At 32.9% G+C, this 21,339-nt stretch overlaps 1 protein-coding gene across 1 annotated transcript in view; it reads left to right on the top strand.

Annotated features, from left to right (window-relative positions):
* The first annotated feature begins 8,275 nt into the window (after nt 1–8,275).
* Nucleotides 8,276–21,339, top strand: part of LOC110112584 (asparagine synthetase domain-containing protein 1) — a 30,011-nt gene continuing 16,947 nt past the window's right edge. Inside the window, exons 1-9 of the mRNA XM_020844862.2 lie at nt 8,276–8,493; nt 9,440–9,635; nt 11,035–11,173; nt 11,267–11,491; nt 12,117–12,310; nt 12,413–12,548; nt 13,518–13,817; nt 17,799–17,881; nt 18,564–18,678. Of these exons, the coding sequence (XP_020700521.1) occupies nt 9,540–9,635; nt 11,035–11,173; nt 11,267–11,491; nt 12,117–12,310; nt 12,413–12,548; nt 13,518–13,817; nt 17,799–17,881; nt 18,564–18,678 (1,288 nt within the window). The 5' untranslated portion in view covers nt 8,276–8,493; nt 9,440–9,539. The remainder of the gene's footprint in view (nt 8,494–9,439; nt 9,636–11,034; nt 11,174–11,266; nt 11,492–12,116; nt 12,311–12,412; nt 12,549–13,517; nt 13,818–17,798; nt 17,882–18,563; nt 18,679–21,339) is intronic.

Here is a 21,339-nt window from a genome sequence, read left to right as displayed (position 1 = left end):
AGGGGGAATTGCCCCCCCACCCCTCCCCTTTTTTTTCATTATACTTTTACTTAGATAATATTTAGACTTTATTATAAGGTTTTTAGACAATTGTCCCCCCCCCACTCCTAAAAATATTAAAATAATATAGCATTTAACCAATTGCCTCCAATATAATTAAATACATTGTATATATATGTTATTGTTAGGGAATGATGAACCAAATACATAGAGAAATAGTAAATCAAAATTTGTTCCAGATGGTGCTGCCCTTGGAAACCCCTACAAGGGCTCTGCCCCTTGACCACGCAAACTGAACAAGCAGATCGAACCCCACCAGGGGGCGTTGTCACCTCGAACCCCCGACATATATGCGAACGGTTACTTATAAGTTTGTCCCCCCTAAAAATTATGGCCGGTTCCGCCCCTGGTTGGTTTAAGATCATTAAAAAAAAAATCGGCAGTTTAAATATATTTCAAGCAAGCTTCTAATAAGTTGTGAACTAAATTTCAAATAAATTTCAAACAAATATACAATTCTAATATTTTTGAATAACATTTGATAGAAGACTTACACACATATAGAACAAGTCTCAAAAGAGTGTTCCAACAAAGTTTAAGAGTATGAATTATTTGAACAAGGTTCAAAGATGAATCGAATAAGATTTGAACATTGTTGGACGAATATTCAAATATTATTCAAACATAATTTAATGAAGGTTTGAACATCATTCAAATATGATTCAAACAAAGTTCAAACAATGATCAATCATAGTTCAAACAAGAGTTAAACCTGAGTTGACCTGGGTCTAAACGGGTCAACTTGAACATGACCTGTTTTTGTCAAAGTTGAACATGAGTTGACCTGGGTCTAAACGAGTTAACCCAACCTATTTTTTTTTTCAAATGGGTCAAGTATTTCAACCCGGACCCGACTTGCGTGGCTAACCAGGTTGACGCGACATGACTCGCAGACCCATTTGATTCAAAAACGGGCGAGTGCGACAACAGATGAGGGGGCACGGTGGCAGGTGAGGCCATCACGGGCTGAGGAGGTGTCAGTTCTGCCTATGGGTGCAGGGTCGACGTTAACAAGTCGTGCGACCATACATCCAGACGAGGTCATGCTCACGCACAAGATACAACAACCATTTTCACAAGTCAAACCGGGTTGATTTCAGATTTTTGGGTCCAACCCAACCCGATCAGGTTTTGCAAACGGATCGAAAACTCGAACCCGACTCCGACCAGTATGGAAAATGGGGTGTTGGGGTCGGGTCAAATTTTGACAACTCTAATTTGAGATAGGTTTCTTACTATTTTCTAAAATAATTTTTTTTGCAAAAATTTTTATTTCTAAAAAAAAGTTGTGCTAGTAAGAAGCTTTAAAAAGTAGTATGAAAGTTGTCACAAACGAAACATTAATTATAGATATATACTTCATGCTTATGTTCTTAATAAAATATATCTAAAAATTTACTTCACATAAAATTATTCTTATTGTATTCATGAGCTACTGATTTATGATCTACAACAACGACAACATCGAACATTTATCCTACAACATGGGGTCGGGTACATGATATTTTTTTCCTCTATTGTGTTATGTTAGGAGTTAATTTTTCATTTAAATATAATAAAGAAATATCATTTCTAATATTTTCTAACCAAATCTTTTTACGGTTACCTCTACCTTTCTTAACATAAATCAAATTTAATATATCTACTCAACTAATTTGGTCATCGGAAGGTCCTCGATTCATGTGATCAAACCATCTAAGGAAACTCTCTATAATCTTATATGCCAATGGAGCTACTCCAATATTTTTTCACGTATATGTTGGCTTATGATCATTAAAAAAAGAAGTTTATTAGTTTAAATATATTTTTAAACAAGCTTCTAATAAGTTATGAACTAAACTTCAAATAAATTTCAAACAAGTATCAAATTATGATATATTTGAATAACATTTGATATAAGACTTAGACACATATCAAACAAGGTTCAAAAGTGTGTTCCAACAAAGCTTAAGAGTATGAATTGTTTGAACAAGGTTCATGAATCAAAGAAGATTGGAACAGTGTTGGAAGAATATTTGAATATTATGCAAACACAATTTAATGAAGGTTTGAACATCATTCAAATATGATTCAAGCAATAATCAATCATAGTTCAAACAAGAGTTGAACCTTGTTCTAACATGGTTTTAATAATATACAATAAAAATGAATTAAAAACATGATGCAACAAAGTTCAATCGCAATAACATAATAGATTATAAAACTAAAATAGTAAATTGAAATCATCATAAATAAAAAGATAACAAACTGCAATGTTGATATATCAGAGTCCATTCTGTCATCAACAAAAATAATATATTGTAAGATTTGATACAATAGATTTCATTCACCATAAGAAATAACAAACTATATTATAAAATTTATATAACAAAGTGTATTCATAATAGGTACAACATAGCTCATTATAAGATTTATAAATAATATTGTAATCACAAAAGCTATAATATGGTTAAAATGAATGTTAACATTTAATGAACTAAGTTAATAGACAAAATATTAAATGTGCATCATTTATAAAACTAAATGAGAATCATTTGTCATGCACTTAATTCCATAATTGAATATTTTTATATAAAGCTATGGATCTATATTGTTATAAAATAAATTCACACATTATGATTTTTATAGAATAGTATATGATATTATATAACTTCTAGAATGTTATATTTTGAAGTTAGGCAGATGATGTGTTATATCACACACATTATGTAGTCTCTTGGGAATCTCATATGTGTGTTGAGTGTCCTCCGCTTCCAAAGAAATTGATGATAATAATTCATGTTTACAATTAAATAACAATGATAACTCAAATAATGATGGGAAATACTAATAAAAGGAATTCACTACTAATACAAATATTTATGCTACAATGAAAATTGTTCAACATCATGCTCATTGTATGCAATGAGATCTCATATATTATTCAATTAATTAGAACAAAATTTATTGTATAATATGTGAGATCTAAATCCACCCAAGATCTTAGGAACTTCACTTCATTCATTTCTAATAGCATATATCATGACATATCCAGGCCACTTGAACTGTCATTCATCTTTATTATATGCAAAGAATGTTAATATGTAATACTAATTGAGTAATTTATAAATGAGGATAATGCCCAATGAATAGGTTTTTTGATAGATTCATATTCATTCCCTTATTAGACAACACAAAGTATTTATGTGCTAAAAAATATAAAAAATATATAGTTGTTAATATAATTAATTACACAATTAAAACTTATTGAATTAACAAACTAATTAATTTATTAATTAACTTACTATTTAGCCATGCAATGTGTATTTAACAAAAGAAATCATGATGTGCACCTCCACTCATATCTCCCTTTCTTTGGAGTTATTTTTCTTCATCAGTCACATGAAGAAGCTCAATGATGCATGGATCCATTGGATTGTGTCTCTTATATGATGTATCTTTAAAATCTTTAATTAAAAATTTCTTACTCTTTTTTTTTTCTTTAGTTATCTCTTAACTTTACATCATCCACTATAGGAAAGTAGGCCTATTTTGGTGGACAAATTCACCGCAAAACAAGCGAATATGGGGTGGATTTGCAGCGGAATGCATTCCGACACTAAAAGTCGCATCGGAAAATATTTGTGTTGGAAAAAATTTGTCGCAAATTTACAAATAATATTCCGTCGCAATTAAATTGCTGTTTTTCCTGTAGTGATCCCTATGTGTAAAAACAATAAATGGGTTAATTTTACTTACCTCTTACATCATAGTATTTATACTTACAATGGCAAAAGATGGGTTAACATCTCTTTACTTCTACATTACATCACCTTAAGTCCTTGAATGAATGATAAAATAAATATCAATAACCTCTTGGCTATCCTCCTCATTTATTTGAGTGACAGAATTGACTAACAATTGGTTATTATTCATTTCCTTCTCTTATTTTCTCCTTAGCGTGACTATTGTACTCTCCTATAAAATTTGTGGAGCCACCTTCTTCCTTATAAATCTAACTAGTAAAGATTGAGAAGGAGTATGCATAATGAACTTAATAAAATATTCTTCATCAACTCTCTGAGCTAGCCTAAATGCGATAATCACATATAAAACATAATTTAAAACAAGTTTGAAAGCAATTTCACAGTAACATTTAGCTTAACTTAATACCAAAAAATATATAATATTTAACTTATTACTTATATTTTTATTTATTAGCAATTATTAAAAAAAATTACATATGAGCACTTTATTATTCTTCCAACTCGACTTCTTTTGTGCTTTCTATCCAATGCATTAGCACATTTCTCACTAGTTTTGAGGTGACTTTACAAGCCCAACACTATCATGATATGGCTCATCCAATTACTATATATAGATATGGTCATTCTTCTTTAAAACAATGGCCTAAAATTACATCATATCCTTATTCAACTTTTTTAGATTATGTTCCCATTATAGCCTACCCCATGTGTGTTCAAAGAATGCTTCATCATCTGGCTTGTATTTGTTGTAGAAATGGCATATTATCACTTAGCATATGTAGGGTTGAAACTAATGGAGGGTGGGCTTATTGTGGAGTGGATAGAGTTGGCCAAATTAGAGGATTTCCTCTTTGGGCAAGAGCTTGTTAGTGATCTTGAATAATAAAGCTTTGCAAAATATTGAATATGCAAACCTTGGAAATGGTTTAGACGTGTTTGTAGTTAAGATATGGAGTGTGGCGCCCCATAATTTAAATTGAAAATATTTGTATCTATTTAATCTTCTTAATCATCGACCATAGCTTACTAATTTCATATAGATAATATAAATAATGGAACACATAAATAAGTTGTTATTCATACAATATGTACACATTGATCCATATCCCAAAAATAACATATGCAATAGGCATGGCATTTAACCAAAACAACCCATAACTAAAATACATCATGACTACAAAATGAAGAACTACCAAAAATGGAAATAAAACCAAAACTTATTGCACAAATCAACTTCACTCTACTAGTTCTTTACCCTTATTAGAAACACAGAAGAAATTACATAATGAGCACAAAAGTACAACAAGTCACAACAAATTTACAACTAAAATCAATACATAAAATAGAAACAATATGCGAGAAATCATATCAATATAAAAAGTAATCTATCATAAAAAAATTTTCATTTTTATATCAAGTTAACCAAACTATCAATATGTGTCATATATCAACTTCAGTCATATTTTATGTATTGGTATTAATACCATATCAGTCTTGCTGCATATCAATCATATTTCTTGAATCATTTAATAATTTCATCACACCATGGGTCGTATGCCTTATATCATGCATGTTGCATATATTTTATCATGTATATCTTATTCGTGTATCTTATATAGTTTATTTTTGTAGTGCTGCATTTTAATATCAATCCCAATCAATTCATCCTTCGATGTTTCATATAAGATCACCTTTCAGTGTTGCATTTCAGTACATTGAGCTCCCATGTCTTATTTATACATGATCCAAATCATTTATTTATCATGTTCATATTATGCTATTAAATGCATATCCATACATTTGTCATTATATATGTCATATAAACCGGTGAAAGCTACTTATCATAATTTTATGCATGTTGAATTACCATTCAATTTCTACATAAATTAATATCTATAATTTTAACTTGAGAAAATGCAGTATGAGCATATAAAAATTGTTTAGATTAATCATAGCTATAATTTATAACAAATTATATGGCGAAAACTTGCTAAATCAAGAAATAATATTTTTTAGCATATTCAAAAGAGATAAAAATCATAGAAATTGAAATAACTAAGAACATGAGTAGAGTAAAAGGTCACTTATGATGACCATAATAATATTCATAACAGAAGAGACATACTAAAAAGTCCCAAAGCAACTTCTTATTCCTCTCTCTCTCTCTCTCTCTCTCTCTCTCCACTCTAGCCTTTCTCCCTTCCCTCTTCTCCTTACTTCCCTGACAATACAAGTGAAATGGGGGAGGGGATGGTGTGGTTGATATATATATATATATATATTAAAACTTCATTTCGTGCATGGTGCCACAACTCTACAGATCACAATGTTGTTGTGCTACATACTGAAATATAGATAATTATAGAATAGAGAATAAAGCATCGTTGCGTTATCCAAGCTAGCATTGTAGTGCTACAATCCAAAATTTTCATATTTTAAAATTAATTCATTTTAAAATGTTTGAGTTATTATATGTAATTATCATAATTTAGAGTGGTGAATTGGTAGCTATAAAAATAGGCATTGTTTGGCCTAATTTGGTTGACAAAATGTTTGGCCTTGATTTTTGAAAATTTCTGATAAATATTGTTGGATGATAGGAGATATTAATATGAAGACTACATAGAAAGTTACACAACAATTTATTGATGACCTGCATTAAAAATGCAAAATAACCCTTACAAAAGAGAAGAAATAGACCACTAAGTGTATAACTAGAAAAAAAGCTTAAAAATAAATTGGACTTAAAAAAAAAATCAATATAAGTGTGTGCAAAATAGAAATTTAATTTAATATCTGAAAGAAGGCGATGGCATATTAAATATAATCTAACAAGTACATCTCAAAAGTTATAAGCTATTCAGGACATAACAAATGGCTTATGAATAAAAGATTAGCTTGAAAAGCACCAAGCGTTATTTTATTACAATCATTATAAGTTTTTTCTTTCTATAATGACATGCATGTAAGCTTTTTAACACTGTTGGATACATTTCATATAACAAAAAGCCTTTAAAGCGCAAAAAGATCAAAGAGTGTCCACCCAACCAACTTTTACATTTGGTTTATGATGTTATTTTAGATGATGCAACTCATGGTTGCTAATGATAACTTTTTAGTCAACTTGGGCTAGCTATCGTTGCTAGCTAAGAGGACCAAGTCTCATAGTTGCTTGGGATGATAAAAGCAAGAGACCTTGATTAGACAAGTCATCAATCCCCTTAACCTAAACCTCGAAGTACATTAGTTGATCATCTCTCCTCTTTTGCTAAGAGAGCCAATGCGAAGACACATCCATAAGAGTTTATGCTAACATCTACCGAAATGTCTCTATTTCTTGGAAGAGGTAATTAACCTCTCGTACTTGTGACATTAAGAAGCCTTTTGAACCAATAAAATCAAAGTCTTCATACGTAATCTATATCACTTTTTTTTTATCATTGTTTCAATGTATATTTTGAAAATATACAGCTCAGAGATTCCATGATGTCATCCCTATAACTTGATTGTACGTATGACTTGACATTTATGTTGTTTTCTCCCTATTGACAAGAGTTTCATACATGTCATTTTTTTAATTATGTATTGTATCATCTTATAGATTTTGTGTGACCCATTGAGCCTTAAGCCCGCCATATCATAACCCGCGTATGTTATTGATTTTATTCAAGAATAAATGTGGTCCATAATAAAAATATTTTTGATAAAATGAGAAATTAAATTTAATCTACTATCACACATTATGATTGCCCCAAAGATTAATAATTAAAAAACCCTAAAATTGTCTTAAATAAAAAAAATCTTATAATAACTTTTTTTTTCTCAAAGTATGTTTGATGATTTAAGATGTAGAATGTACATTGAAAAATAATAATGTCAACATCACTTATACATAAATAAACCATTATAGTTTAAAGAGTTTTAATAATTTTTTATAGAGCTTATATTAAAAATTAAGTTTTATATTAATGGTGAAAATAGTAAAATATATTAATTTAAATAAATAAATAAGGTTAACTTCTAAAATAGTCCTCTGACTATTTTTATATAGTCATATTAATCCTATAGTATAAAGTTACTCTAATTTAGTCCTTCAACTATACATAATTAATTCAAAAAGATCCATTTTCGACTAAATTGTGATCAATTTTTTTAGAGTTGAGAAAGTAAATTTGAATTAATTTTATATAATAATTATAAAATAAGAGATTATTTTGAATCAATTTTATATAGTTGAGAGTCTAAATTGAGATAATTTAAAAAATTGAGATTAAGGCTTCATTGGGCGGCTTTTTTATTGCTTTTTAAAGCAATTTTATAGTATGGAAATTTAAATTTTTATACTAAAAAATTACTTTAAGAAACAAAGAAGCCAAACAATTCTAAATTTATCATTTATAAATAATTTGTGTACTATTTTGATTTTTTTTCTAATATATCTCAAATAAGCGCTAAATTTTGCCGGAAACCCAAACCCATGTTATATTGCGCGCGCTTCCCCTCTCTCAGTGATAATCATTTCCGCCATCCGCCGCCGGAGGGCCAGCGTACCGTCATCTTCCACCGTACCGATGTATCCGATGCTTCCGACAGTGGTATAGATCTTCGTCGACGTTGCCTTCTTCTGTTAATTAGTCCTGTGACTGGGCAACCCCTATGCCCACAACCTCTCATCTTCCTACCTACGGTACTCTCTCTCTCTCCCCCTCCACTGTAATAGCTTATTTCGTCGAAGCAAAACAAATATAGAAGAAGAAGTATTGGCTTCGTTTGATCTGGGATTTAAGATGGATTTTTTAGGCATAAAGCCTGCCAATTGATTTTTTTTCGAGGTGATAAGAGTAAATGTATTTGGGTGATTAATGGGTACTACAACAACAACAACATCAACAACATCAAGCCTTTATCCCACTAATTGGGGTCGGCTACATGAATACTTTTTCTCCATTGTCCAATTAAAAGTCAAATTCTCGTTTAAATAAGAAGGTCATTCCTAATATTTTATAACCAAATCTTTTTAGGTCTACCCCTAACTTTCTTAACATAAGTCAAATCTAATACCTAGGGTGATTAATGGGTATTAGTTAAAAAAAAAAGGTATTGGTTTGCTATGCATAGAGCTATTTGCATCTTAGAATTTCCCATATCTTCTCCGCTATCTATTTTAGAGCTTTAAGCAGGTTATAATTGCTTATTAGACTTGTTTTTTCCTGCATTTTCTCTTTTTGTTCGTATTATGAGGCGCGTGCAATGGGAAATCCTCCATTTTGTAAATTCTGCAACAGCAGGATTTAAGAGTTTTGAATGATTTAAAGCTCAACAAACCTCCGGACAGTTTATAGGATTTAAGTTGGACTAAGGATATTTACATTCAAGCTGTTTTCAGGATTGAACACTCCCAAAATTTAAATCCGAAATTATAAAATTTACTGAGTGCCACCTACTTAAATCATACTCGTTAACGAACATACCAAAGTGTTGATTTTCTTTTATTTCTGCCAGAGTTTTTTTTTTACTTGATGTTAGCTCCATTGGAGTCGTTAGTTGCATTTTGCATGCTTAACTTGGTTTGCGACTATTTGTATTATCCTGCATTCATGGATGCTGTTGACCATGTACATTTTGTCACATAGATTATTCTTCAATCAACCTCCGCATTTTTTCTGAAGAAATAGCTATCAAGAGTACCAGCTGGCTCTCTTTCCACTGAGGTGGAGAATTTGGAGCTAGGAAATGTGCGGAATAGCTGCAATTATCAGCAGAGTTCACTTAATTGGATCCAATCTATGCAGGGAAACAAAGGAAGAGTTGCCTTTAGAAGCCAAAAAGGTATCTTTCCTTTATTTAGACATTTTAGTTAATCTCCTTCATCTGAAACATTCCTGTATTTTATCCATTTCAAATTTAAACGTGAAGCTTTCATGAAATTGAATGTAGTGTTCTTATTTTGTGTTATTGAGTACAACAACAACAACATCAAGCTTTTATCCCACTACGTGGGGTCGGCTACATGAATCCTTTTTCTCCATTGTGTCCTATTAAAAGTCAAATTCTCGTTTAAATCTAATAAAGAAAGGTCATTCCTAATATCTTCTAACCAAGTCTTTTTAGGTCTACCCCTACCTTTCTTAACATAAGTCAAATCTAATACCTCTACTCTCCTAATCGGGTCATCGGAAGGCCGCCGTTTTATGTGACCAAACCATCTAAGGCGACTCTCTCTAATCTTATCTTCTACTGGAGCTACTCCAACCTTTTCACGTATATGCTCATTTCGTATCCTATCTCTAAGGGTAAAGCCACTCATCCACCTGAGCATCCTCATCTCTGCCACACTTAACTTAGTATTATGCTTCTCTTTTAATGGCCAACATTCGGCACCATAAAGCATTGCAGGCCTCACTACCATCTTATAGAATTTTCCCTTAAGTTTGAGGGGTACATTTCTATCACATAACAAGCCTGATGCATTCCTCCACTTCAACCATCCAACTTGAATTCTGCTGATAATATCCCCATCTATTTCACCATCACTCTGAACAATAGATCCAAGATATCTAAAACGTGTACTCTTTTTAATGACTTGATCGCCCAAAGTCACAATCCCCTCACCAGGTCTATTACTACTAAAATTACACTCCATATATTCCGTTTTAGATCTACTCAAGCGAAAACCTTTAGACTCTAAGGTTGACCTCCATAATTCAAGTTTACCTTCAACTCCCTCTCTAGTCTTATCAACAAGAAGAATATCATCAGCAAAAAGCATACACCAAGGTACATCTTCTTGCAAATGTCTAGTGAGAACATCCACGACTAAAGCAAAAAGATATGGGCTTAAGGCTGATCCTTGATGTAACCCAACCAAAATAGGGAAATACTTGGTCAATCCACCTTGTGTTTGAACACAAGTAATAGCTCATGCATACATATCTTTAATGATTTGAATATAAGCATTATTGACTCCTTTCTTTTCAAGAACTCTCCATAGCACTTATCTTGGAACTTTATCATATGTTTTTTCTAAATCAATAAATATCATATGTAGATCCTCCTTATTTTCTCTATATTTCTCCATCAAACCTCTTAATAAATGTATGGCTTCCATAGTCGACCTACCCGGCATGAATCCAAATTGATTTTGAGAAACATTAGTATCACGCCGTAACCATTTTGTGTTATTGAATAAATTTACAAAATTCTACATTGATGATTTTACTTGTTTCAGGACTATGGGCCAGTTCTTGTAACAATAGATAACCTTAAGGCTGCTTTGCAAAGACGAGGTCCTGATAGCTTGGGTAGCAGGAAGGTTTTGATTCAGTTAGAGCATGGCAATTTGGTTGAAAAAGCTGGAACTTTTTTTGGTCATAATTTAAACTTTTTTGTATCTTTGTTTTTATTACTTCACCATTTTATTTGATGATAATGTTAATATTTAAGCTATGTTTATGTCACAGATGATCAAGTAGATAAAAGTCGAGATACTTTTCTCTGTTCTGGAAAAACGGTGAATTGTAGGATTTCTTCTGCATTAGAAACAGTTGGCACACAGTATGTAGGTGTCAATGGTATGAAGTCTATTGCACAGTTAGATTTCATTGGTGCGATGTTACAACTTCGGGGCTTAAGTCCTGTTCCACAGCCTCTAGAGGATGCATCTGGAAATCTTCTTGTATATAATGGTAAATCAGTACAATTTCGCTAATAACTATATTCAATATGATTACCAATAAAATTTTTGACTGGCACTTAATGGCTTTGTTGTGTCTAAGGTGTTTTCTTGCATCCTTTTACCTTTTTTTCACCTCATCTCATCGGGCCATGGTTTATTCCCTGAATTTTTCATTTATGCTGTTCTCTATTCATTTTTCATTCAAATTAGCTTTCAGCGTTCGTTAAAAATGTAACAAATTAGAGTATATGCTTTTTTTTTCAAGAATAATAGTTATTTAGCTTACTATTACTATATTAGTATTTACTGGGAAAATTTCAAGTTGATCAAAGAGGTTCATCATTCATTGATAATTGATTTGATGGCTTAATGCAGAGTTTTCCGCATTAGATTGTTTGAATATAATATAGAATCACATAATTGGCATTTAAAAATGCAAGATCTGTTGAATTAGGCTCCTGCAAGCTAGCTTTCATAGTTTGCTAATAGCAGAAACCAGCAAGTGCAGGTTAAATGCTATCCATACCTTTATCTTTATTTCACATTAACTATTAATTTTTCTTATTAACTGTTACTTTTTTTTATGAAATTGTTTTTTTTTTTGGCAATTTTGACCGATGAATTGTTATTTGAAGGTGAAATATTTGGTGGTATACATGTCGCTGATGGTAGCAATGACTTGGAACTTCTTCTCCATGAACTTGAAAGGTGTTGTTCTTCTGATTGCCTTGAATTCAACATGAATGGCTCTTCTAATGCAGAACTTGGGAAATCTATACCTGATGTTCTTTCAACTATTAAAGGCCCATGGGCTTTCATTTACTGGCAGGTTCCTCTGTAGAATATATTAACTTTCCTGAATGTGATTTGACAAATGACCTTTTCTCATTGCCTGTACATGTTGACATTTTTCCAATCTTCCAATTATCAGGAAAAGTCAAAAACGATGTGGTTCGGTCGAGATGCATTAGGAAGACGAAGTCTTCTAGTCCATTGGCCAACATGCACTGACTCTAGATTTATTCTATCTTCCGTTTCACCGCTTTCATTTACTGAAAAATATGCTGGTATATATGTTTATTTAACATATCGAAGCCCACCATCACTCGCATGAGTATTTTCACCAGCATGCAAGCATTATTTGCGTACGATGAGCTCATTATTTTTCTTTTCCTACATATGCCTAGTTCAAAAAAAGTACAGCTGAAAAGTGCTTGAGGGAGGACTGTCAAGGTTTTCAAAATTTTGGGGAATTCATGAATTTTTTGTTCTTGTTTAGGAAGTTTTTCATATATTACCATAAATGAGGGAGGACTGTCAAGGTTTTCAAAATTTTTGGGAATTCATGAATTTGTTGTTCTTGTTTAGGAAGTTTTTCATATATTACTAAAAATATGTCGGAGCCATGCCAATACATAAATGATGTATTATATTCCTCATAAACTACTAATGGATATGTGAATTTTTTATGGGGGACTTACATTCATACCACTTTATTTCATGCTATTTACATATCTAACATCTAAAACTGTAATATTACATGCGTATCACCCATAGAGCAAATATGGGTGCATGAAATGAAATATTAAAGCTTATAGGATAGTATGGGTGGTAAAAATGAATTAGATGAGTCATATATTTGATATTAAAATTTTATGTGAGTGATAAGAAGGAACTATTAAAGTTTTGGGCGTTAGATATGTAAATAACATGAAATAAAATGGTATGTATGTAAAGACATTGTAGATATATTTCCGGGAGTTTGAGAATTTAGGAAGGGTATTTAGTTGGATATTGCCTCAATATAAATGGTTCTAGTATAAACATAAAACAATGAATAGCGGCGAGGTTGAGTGGTCGGGAGCTTTCGTTCCTTGTCACCGGCCAACATTCGAACACACTTATTTACTATAATTTCTAACAAATTGTTCTTCATATAAACATAAAACATGAAACTAATTTTCATAAAATTTTCTTGCCATATTTATTATATCTGTTCAAATCTAGTTAATAGTGAAAGCGTACTTCACTTGCAGGTTCAAACTCTATAAATGGACTTAACAATGAAATGGCAAATGAAGTTACAGGTTCAACACATGAAATTGGCTACTGGGAGGAACTTCCCTGTGGAATTTACAGTATTGAGTTCAAAACCTCAAATGAAAATGCTCACTTAATGAAGGAAGGTCTGTTCGGTGTTGTTCAAAAGCACAGATGGAGGAATCCCCATTTAACCAGAGTCATCTCATGGGATCGATTGCTTGTGGATCCCAAGGTAGAACATGTCATTCCAATTCAAGCAAGTCAACTTCCATTACCAGTCGGTTCTTTAACAGGTACATGCTATGATATGGACGAGTTCAAGTATAATAAGGTGAAATTAGCTAGAATTTTTCATTTTTGGACAATAATTGTTTTACAGATCAGTTTGGATAGTGACAGGGCAACCGGTTTCAGTTCCTTCTATGGCGTTCTTAAATGAACTATAAAGCTTACATTGCTAATTTTTAGCACACAATGCTGATAATCATATAGATTTCTAGCAGTCATTGTGGGACTCTCATCTTATCCTTGTGCTTGCATCCAAATTGGAGAAGTTATGATGTAGTTATGTCTTGTTATGTGGTCTGCTTTTTTAAGTAGAATGATGCATGTTCATTGTTTTTATCACCATCATTGCCAAGTCAAATAACTGATAGTGTTTTATTAGGAATCATATCTGCTAAAAAGTGGTCTCTTTTTGTGGAACTAAACTTTCTATGAAGTCTGGCGGGGAAGAAAATAAAATTATATAAGGGAGCAACTAGTCGAGATGGTGAGAGGTGGCCATTAACGTGATGGATGGGTCCCACTAGTGTGGGTGGCGGCAAGGAGAGAGGGGAGCTTAAAGGGGATTAATTACTTACCATAGAAGATCAAAATTAGGAGGGAATTAGGAATCTTTATTTAGAGAAAGACGACTGATTTGATTGAGAGGGAATTAGGAAGTTTCCTAATCAAGATGGAGTTATTTTGGAAGGCTATTAATTAAGGGGGAATTGTTTAGTAAAGTTTTAATTACAATTGGGAGGAAATTATTTAGGGGAGGAGGAATCAAGAGGGAATTGTTCAGAAAAATTTTGATTACAATTTGTTTGGGATGAGAGTAAAACATCTCAGAGAAACAAACAAGAAAGTAAAACCAGCAGAAAGTAAAGGACATCAGGATTTAACATGGAAAAATTCAAATTAGGGAAAAAATCACGGAGCCACACCACACCAAGAAATTCACTATAAAAATTGGGAGGAATAAGTACAGATCTCTCTTCTCTCTCACTCTCTCTTTCCTTTTCTTTTCACATACACTGTTCTCAATGTCTACACACTTAAAATACAAGAGAAAACCAAGTAAATAACCCCAAGGGACGCAACCCTTCAAAAAAATGAGAAAGAAAATCGTCCAGCCTGTCTCGCAGTGCCGTGATGCTAGTTTGTAGCGCTGCGATGCTTGAATCTCTGATTTGATCCATTGCGACGTTGTATTTAGACCGCTGCCTTGCTCCGTTCTCTATTGTTCAACGCTGGTGCCCTCAGGAACACAACACCGGGGCGCTCGGGTACGCAGCACCGAGGGTGCTCGGGTAGATAATGACGGATCGTTGTACGAAAAAAATTTTTTTGGATTCAAAATCAAGAGAGAATTATTTAGGGAAAGGATGCTCATTTGGGAGGGAATTAGGGGGAGCCTATTTAAGGCTAACTATGTTGTAATTTTGGGGGAGGTAATTTTTGTTTGATGTAGTCTTTTTTGAGAGGGCTCTAGTCGGCACTTAGGGTTGGGAGAGCTGGATATTCTTCTCTAATTGAAGATCCAACTGCATCTTGCTATTTTCTTTCATATATTTTGCAATAAAAAGAGATTTGGCGTGTCATTCCAAATTTCTTATCGTCCTTCGCTGATTTTGAGGAAATTGCATCTACTTCCTATCAAATTGGTATCAGAGCATAGATCTAGGTACCTATGGTGGGGAGAAAGGTAGAAGTGTTAGAAGAGGAGATTGGATAATTGAAATTTAATTTTGCAGAAAAGATTTCAGATTTTCAAACTCAAATTTCAGCCATCCTTGAGAAGATCGATGAGAAATTCGTCATCTTGGAGGAGACGATGAGGAAATTATTAGAGCTTCACACCCAACCGACAACATTAGAGGTGAGAGCACCATTGATTAGACTGGGAAGTGGGGGAAATCCTAATATAGGGACAATGAGGGAAGGATTGAGAGGTGGAAGTTTTGAGGGAAGAAGAGAAGATGCGACCTTTGGAGCCACTTCTAAGGAGGGGAAAGGGTGAAGAAGTGGGATTTTTGGTGGAGCAGAAAAGTTGGAAGGAGAATAAGATGGGGAGAATAAAGAAGCACTAGACATGGTTCAACCACTCCCACAATAATATCGAGAGGTGTTTCAACCAGTTTAGGGGTTGCCTACTCTACGGGTCACAAACATACGCTACAAGAAAAAAAAATATTTTTGGCAGCCTAAATCTGCCTGAAAACTCTGCCGAAAAACAAGAAATTTTGCCGGAAATTTCACATTTCCGGTGGATTATTTGCCGAAATTTGTTCTATAATAAAATGAGCGTCGGAAACATTGTTTCGGCAGAAGTTTTTTGCTTGAGATACTTCCGACTGATTTAACGACGAACTTCTGGTGAAATTGTGCAGCCAAATTCGTCATTTGCGAATTGTTCTTCCTGGCAGTTTATCCGCAGGAATTTTTGTCGGAAACACATCACCGAAAATACCGGGGACAAACCGTCGGGAACTAACGAGCGGAAATGTTCGACAGTTTATTCATCGGTACTTCCGACGAAATTTGTCTGTTGAAAGCACCAGTTCGTCGTATCTTTGTTTCCGACAAATATTTCAGCAAAAATCTGCCAGAAACTTGTACTAGAAACAGAAAAAATAGCACACCATTACATCTTTTCTACTACACAAAATTTTGCATAAACTATATATACATATCATATTTACATTAAAAAATTGAACATAAACACTAATGCTACATGCATGTAATAACATATTTGATCACAAAATGACATTGAACAATTATTAGACAGTTTAAAAATAAACATAAAGTTCATTGTATAATAAAAAACAGACAATAAACTATACAAACATAGAAATGAAATGTCCAATAATAACAAAAGAAAAGTCTAATCAAAATATGTCTCATCTTTCTCCTCCTTTGTTGATGCTGATTGTTTTCCACTGAACTATTCCCTCAATTTTTGCAACTCAACCAACTGACTTTGTTGCATCTACATGTCAGCGTATTATTTTTTCACTTGATCTAGCTCTGCTGTAAGCAACTACTTGTTGGCTGTACAATGACTCTTGGCTACTTGCTGAGAAGATGGAGCCACCAGTGTTCACATGCGGGTGACTAAAAAAGGAAAATGTCTCACCAAGGCCTGAGTAGTCGGGCTTTTCTTCGAACTGGAACTATCACAAGAGCTGCAATGTGAACGTTGACCCTCTTGCTTGCTCGAGAGAGAAAAAAGAAGATGGATCTGATTTTTTTTGGCTTGAGAGATGGGAAGTTCAAAAGTGAACGACTTCTTAGTGACTTCCTAGCAAAACCTTCATGATCTCAACATTTCGATTGAGGCATGCATAACTATGTCATGAAGAATGCGGTGCAGTGTGTGAAATTCTGATTCAAGGTTACGATGCGATGTGACATATCATGAAATGAGGTGCAATAACATGCAACATACAACATGCAACCCATGATTCAATCTCACAACTGACTAAGAACTAGTTAAAGACGATCGGATCGCAAAACTAATAAATGAGAAATATTCTATGTGCATACAAAATGATGCCAACATCCAATTAGGTTGCTATCTTGGTTATCTCAGGATGACTTATTAGTGCTATTCATATTACCTTAATTTGGGAGATGACATCAAACCAAACTTCTTTTACTATTTGTAAGAAAATATAAGATATAATTTCAATAGATATATCTATGAATTAAAGCAGCACCCTAGATTTTTAAAATATTTGACTTTATAGCACACATTTTAAACTATCACAAAGGCATACAAGTCTCTCTTATGTCAAGTAACCTTATTAATTTCTGCAATTTACAAACTACTACTTTAACATTGACCCAAACGGTTAAGTTAGTTTGAAAGTAGGTGAACATGGCCGATTAGACATTATTTTACTTCGTCCCTACAAAAGATGGGCCTTGCTATGCATGCTACGAGTTTGATTGCTTCTAGAAATATTCTTCTTTTAATTGATCCGTATGTATATGTCTTGGTACAGTGCACTCTGAACCAGCACAAAGGTTACTCTCTGCTCTAAGAAGCTCTGTGATGAGGCGCACTAAAATAGACTCAATCTTTCAGGTGTGAGCTTTTAATTATGTTAATCTTTGAATGTTGATTCTTTCCCATCTTTGCTTCAATTCTTTCTATTAATAATGTTAGAATTTCTTAACAACTTGAGGTTAAGATCCTTAGAAGTCTTATTATTGCAAGTGATAGGCACTTATGTGTGCTGCTTACGTGTTCTTTTTGCCAGATACTGTGTAATATGCAAATTTTAGGGACGGCTCCTGACTCAGACTTCTTCCATGGATCAATATGGAAATTCGTTGCTACAGTAGCTAATGGAAAATTTTTATTTTTGAACATGCTATCCTTGTTGCTTCTTAGTCGAGATAGTGGATACTATAGTTTTGCTAGTTAGTGAATGTCGATTTATTAATAAAACATGGATTAGAATATGGATGGTTGCGGGAATGATTAGAGAGTGGGATAGGATGATTGTGGATTATTAGCAACATGGTCACATTTAAAGAATCCAGTGTTTCTGTAAAACTTGAATGCATCTTATTTTGTTTATTGATGACTAAATCCTCAAAATCCTGTCATTAATGATGCATTACTGTGTTACAAATTTCAAGTTCAACTTAATTGTGTACTTTCAAATAACTTGCATTCTCATCATTATTGTACCTACACATATTTCATTTGATTCTCATTCTCAGTTCATGAAATTTTCCGATACATGATATCAATGTTGCAGACTTCTACGAAGAAATTTGGAGAAGAGGAAATGGCTCCAGTGGCAGTTCTTTTCTCTGGAGGATTAGATTCTATGATACTTTCTGCATTATTGGACCAGTGTCTCAACCCCCAATGTAAGATTATATATATATATTGTATTGCATTCTTTCTGATGCAACTTGGTTCCCTAACCTTGGTATATAAGCTAAATTTATGCATAACTATCTGTTCAAAGTTTTTCTACGCTTTAAGTCCTTTTGGTAATGCCTTCTGCCCCATTGAACTGCAGATATAGTTTAAAGGTGTTTGGTTTAATCGATGTGAGAAAAAGTTCATCTGTTTGACATATTGAAAGCCACATTCCTGTAATAGTGATTTAGAGCCTGTTTGGAGTGGCTGCATTTATTTTTAAAAATAGTTATAGAATCTTAAATGAAAGGTAAATTTTTGAAAGCTATTGTGGGTATTAGACTTATTATTATTTTTTTTTGCTGAAAAAATCAAATAAAAAATTTAATTGGACCTAATTTAATTAATTTAAATCAAATCCAAATTTAGGAAACAAATTCAAATTCAAATTAATTTGAATTTTGAATTCAAATTCATTATCAAATTAAGATGTATAAAATAGGAAGGCTTTGAAAACAAGATGAAATTGTGGGAGACTTCCTAATTAAGGATTATCAATGAGGAAAGTATTTGAAATTCAAAAGGAGAATTGATTTCAAATAAAGATACTTTCCAAATTGATATGAGCTACTTTAGGAAGGTAATTAAGGAAGGTTTGAATTTTGAAATTCAAAATTCATGGAGGGAATTTAGAGGGCGGAAGGAGAGGAAGATGGCCGGTTAAGCTTAGGAGGGGAATGGGAAATTTCGGTGGGGAAGAAGAGAGGGTTGTGGGAAGAAGTCGACGAGTTTGGGTGGAGGAGGGGATGAAGCCGGCGGGATTGAAGAGAGGATGGAGATGACGATTAGAAAAAAAAAAGGATAAATAAAAATAAAGAAAACCGCGAGTCTCGGACTCTTCCAAAGACAGACGGGTATTACGTTGCCCTTCACCAAGAGACTTCAGGCCATGAGCCCGGACACATCTTGCGGTTGGTGGAAGCTATGGATTTCTCCCATAGGAATGTCACCAAAGGTTCTTCCAAAAGAACACAAGTGCAAACACAAAATTTTATTATAATTTCATCATACCTAATACAAGAGAAGGGGCCTCTATATATAGGCTTCAAAAGAAACTAAAAGACAAATTTGCCCTTGGGCTTACATAAGACAAGACTCTTAAAAAAAAGGATAAAAAAGAAAAAAAAAATACAAAATTAAATCAAAATACAATTAATAAACTAAAATAAAATGGAGTGAGCTCGCCCGTCGATTTTCGACACTTCCTTTAAATATCGTCCACTGTCGTATGTCCGCATCATTCTCCCGGGGTGGAAAAGAGCTCGATTCCGTCGAGTTCGCATCCCGGACAACCATGCTCTGATACCAAACTGATGTAGAACGAATATGGGGGGGAGGGGGTCATTTGAAATTTGAATTTGAAATTAAATGGAAAAATGAGGGAAGAGGTACTTAATTAATTCATACAAAACCAACCCGTGAAAAGCTGCCCCATATATACGCTAGGGTTATATTTTTGATCTAATTGGATTAATTCCTATTTTTGTTTTTATTTTAATCTTTTGAAAACGTCATCCATCATACATTGTAAATTAAACTAATTCCTAAGGCTGCATGGATCAAGACATAATTTATTTTAGTTGATCATATAGTATGATCTATTCAAATTAAATCGTATTCACTATTTTAAAAATCATGTGACTTAATTGAATTTATTTTAGGTAATTGATCATATAGCATGATACATATCACATAATACAATTATATTAAGTACATTGCATATTTGACTAATTCTTGACGGCTTGAATCAAGACATAATTTGTTCTATTTGATGATAAACTACGATCAATTCAAATTAAATTGTATTAATTGTTTAAAAAATCAAGTGATTTAATTGGATTTATTTTAGGTAATTTATTTTACAACATGACATATAGTGCAACATAATAATTTCAAAATTTGAATAATTATAATCTCTTTATTAATCAATCATTCAATCATGATTCCAACCAAAATTCTAGTTTTATCTCCATTTAAAAATCATAAATCCCGCTATAGTTTTTGAATTAACTAGCATATCCTGTCTAGGATAACGTTGTTTATCGTAGTTAGTTTGATCAACCAATAAAAATAGAGGTTAGAATAAGGTGGAGCCAAATGATCTTAGAGAGTTGTAGTTTATATTCTTTATTTTCTATCTGTTAAAGACGCTACTACATAGTGAAGGTGGTTTTTCCTGACATCTTACACGGCAGCATAAATGAAGTTAATTTTTTTTCTTAAAATTTGAATCACTTGCTTATTGGCCTTTTCTACTTGCTACTTTTATCCTCTTTGTACTATGCAACTCCCAAATTTATCATACTTAGTGTAACGGTAACTATTTTTAGAATCTCGAAACTTAAGATATTCGAAAAATTTTAGAATCTTTGAACTTTATTGACAAACTGATGTAGTGGATCGTCGGAAGAATCGACCTGCAAGAAGGATTTCACTTTCCCAATCCAGGGAAGAAGAAGAACAAAGCTTCAAAACTTTAAAAGGAGATAATATTCATTCCATCCCCTCATTCCTTACAATATCTTGAATATATAGGCATAATAGAAGACTCTAGAATCATACACCTGTTGACCTCATTTTTGTATGAGGTCACTCGGGCCAATCCT

The sequence above is a fragment of the Dendrobium catenatum genome, unplaced genomic scaffold (genome assembly GCF_001605985.2).
Source record: "Dendrobium catenatum unplaced genomic scaffold, ASM160598v2 fragScaff_scaffold_459, whole genome shotgun sequence".
Classification (NCBI taxonomy): domain Eukaryota; kingdom Viridiplantae; phylum Streptophyta; class Magnoliopsida; order Asparagales; family Orchidaceae; genus Dendrobium; species Dendrobium catenatum.
The sequence above is the reverse complement of the archived record's forward strand: the minus strand, read 5'-3'. Positions and strand labels throughout refer to the sequence as shown.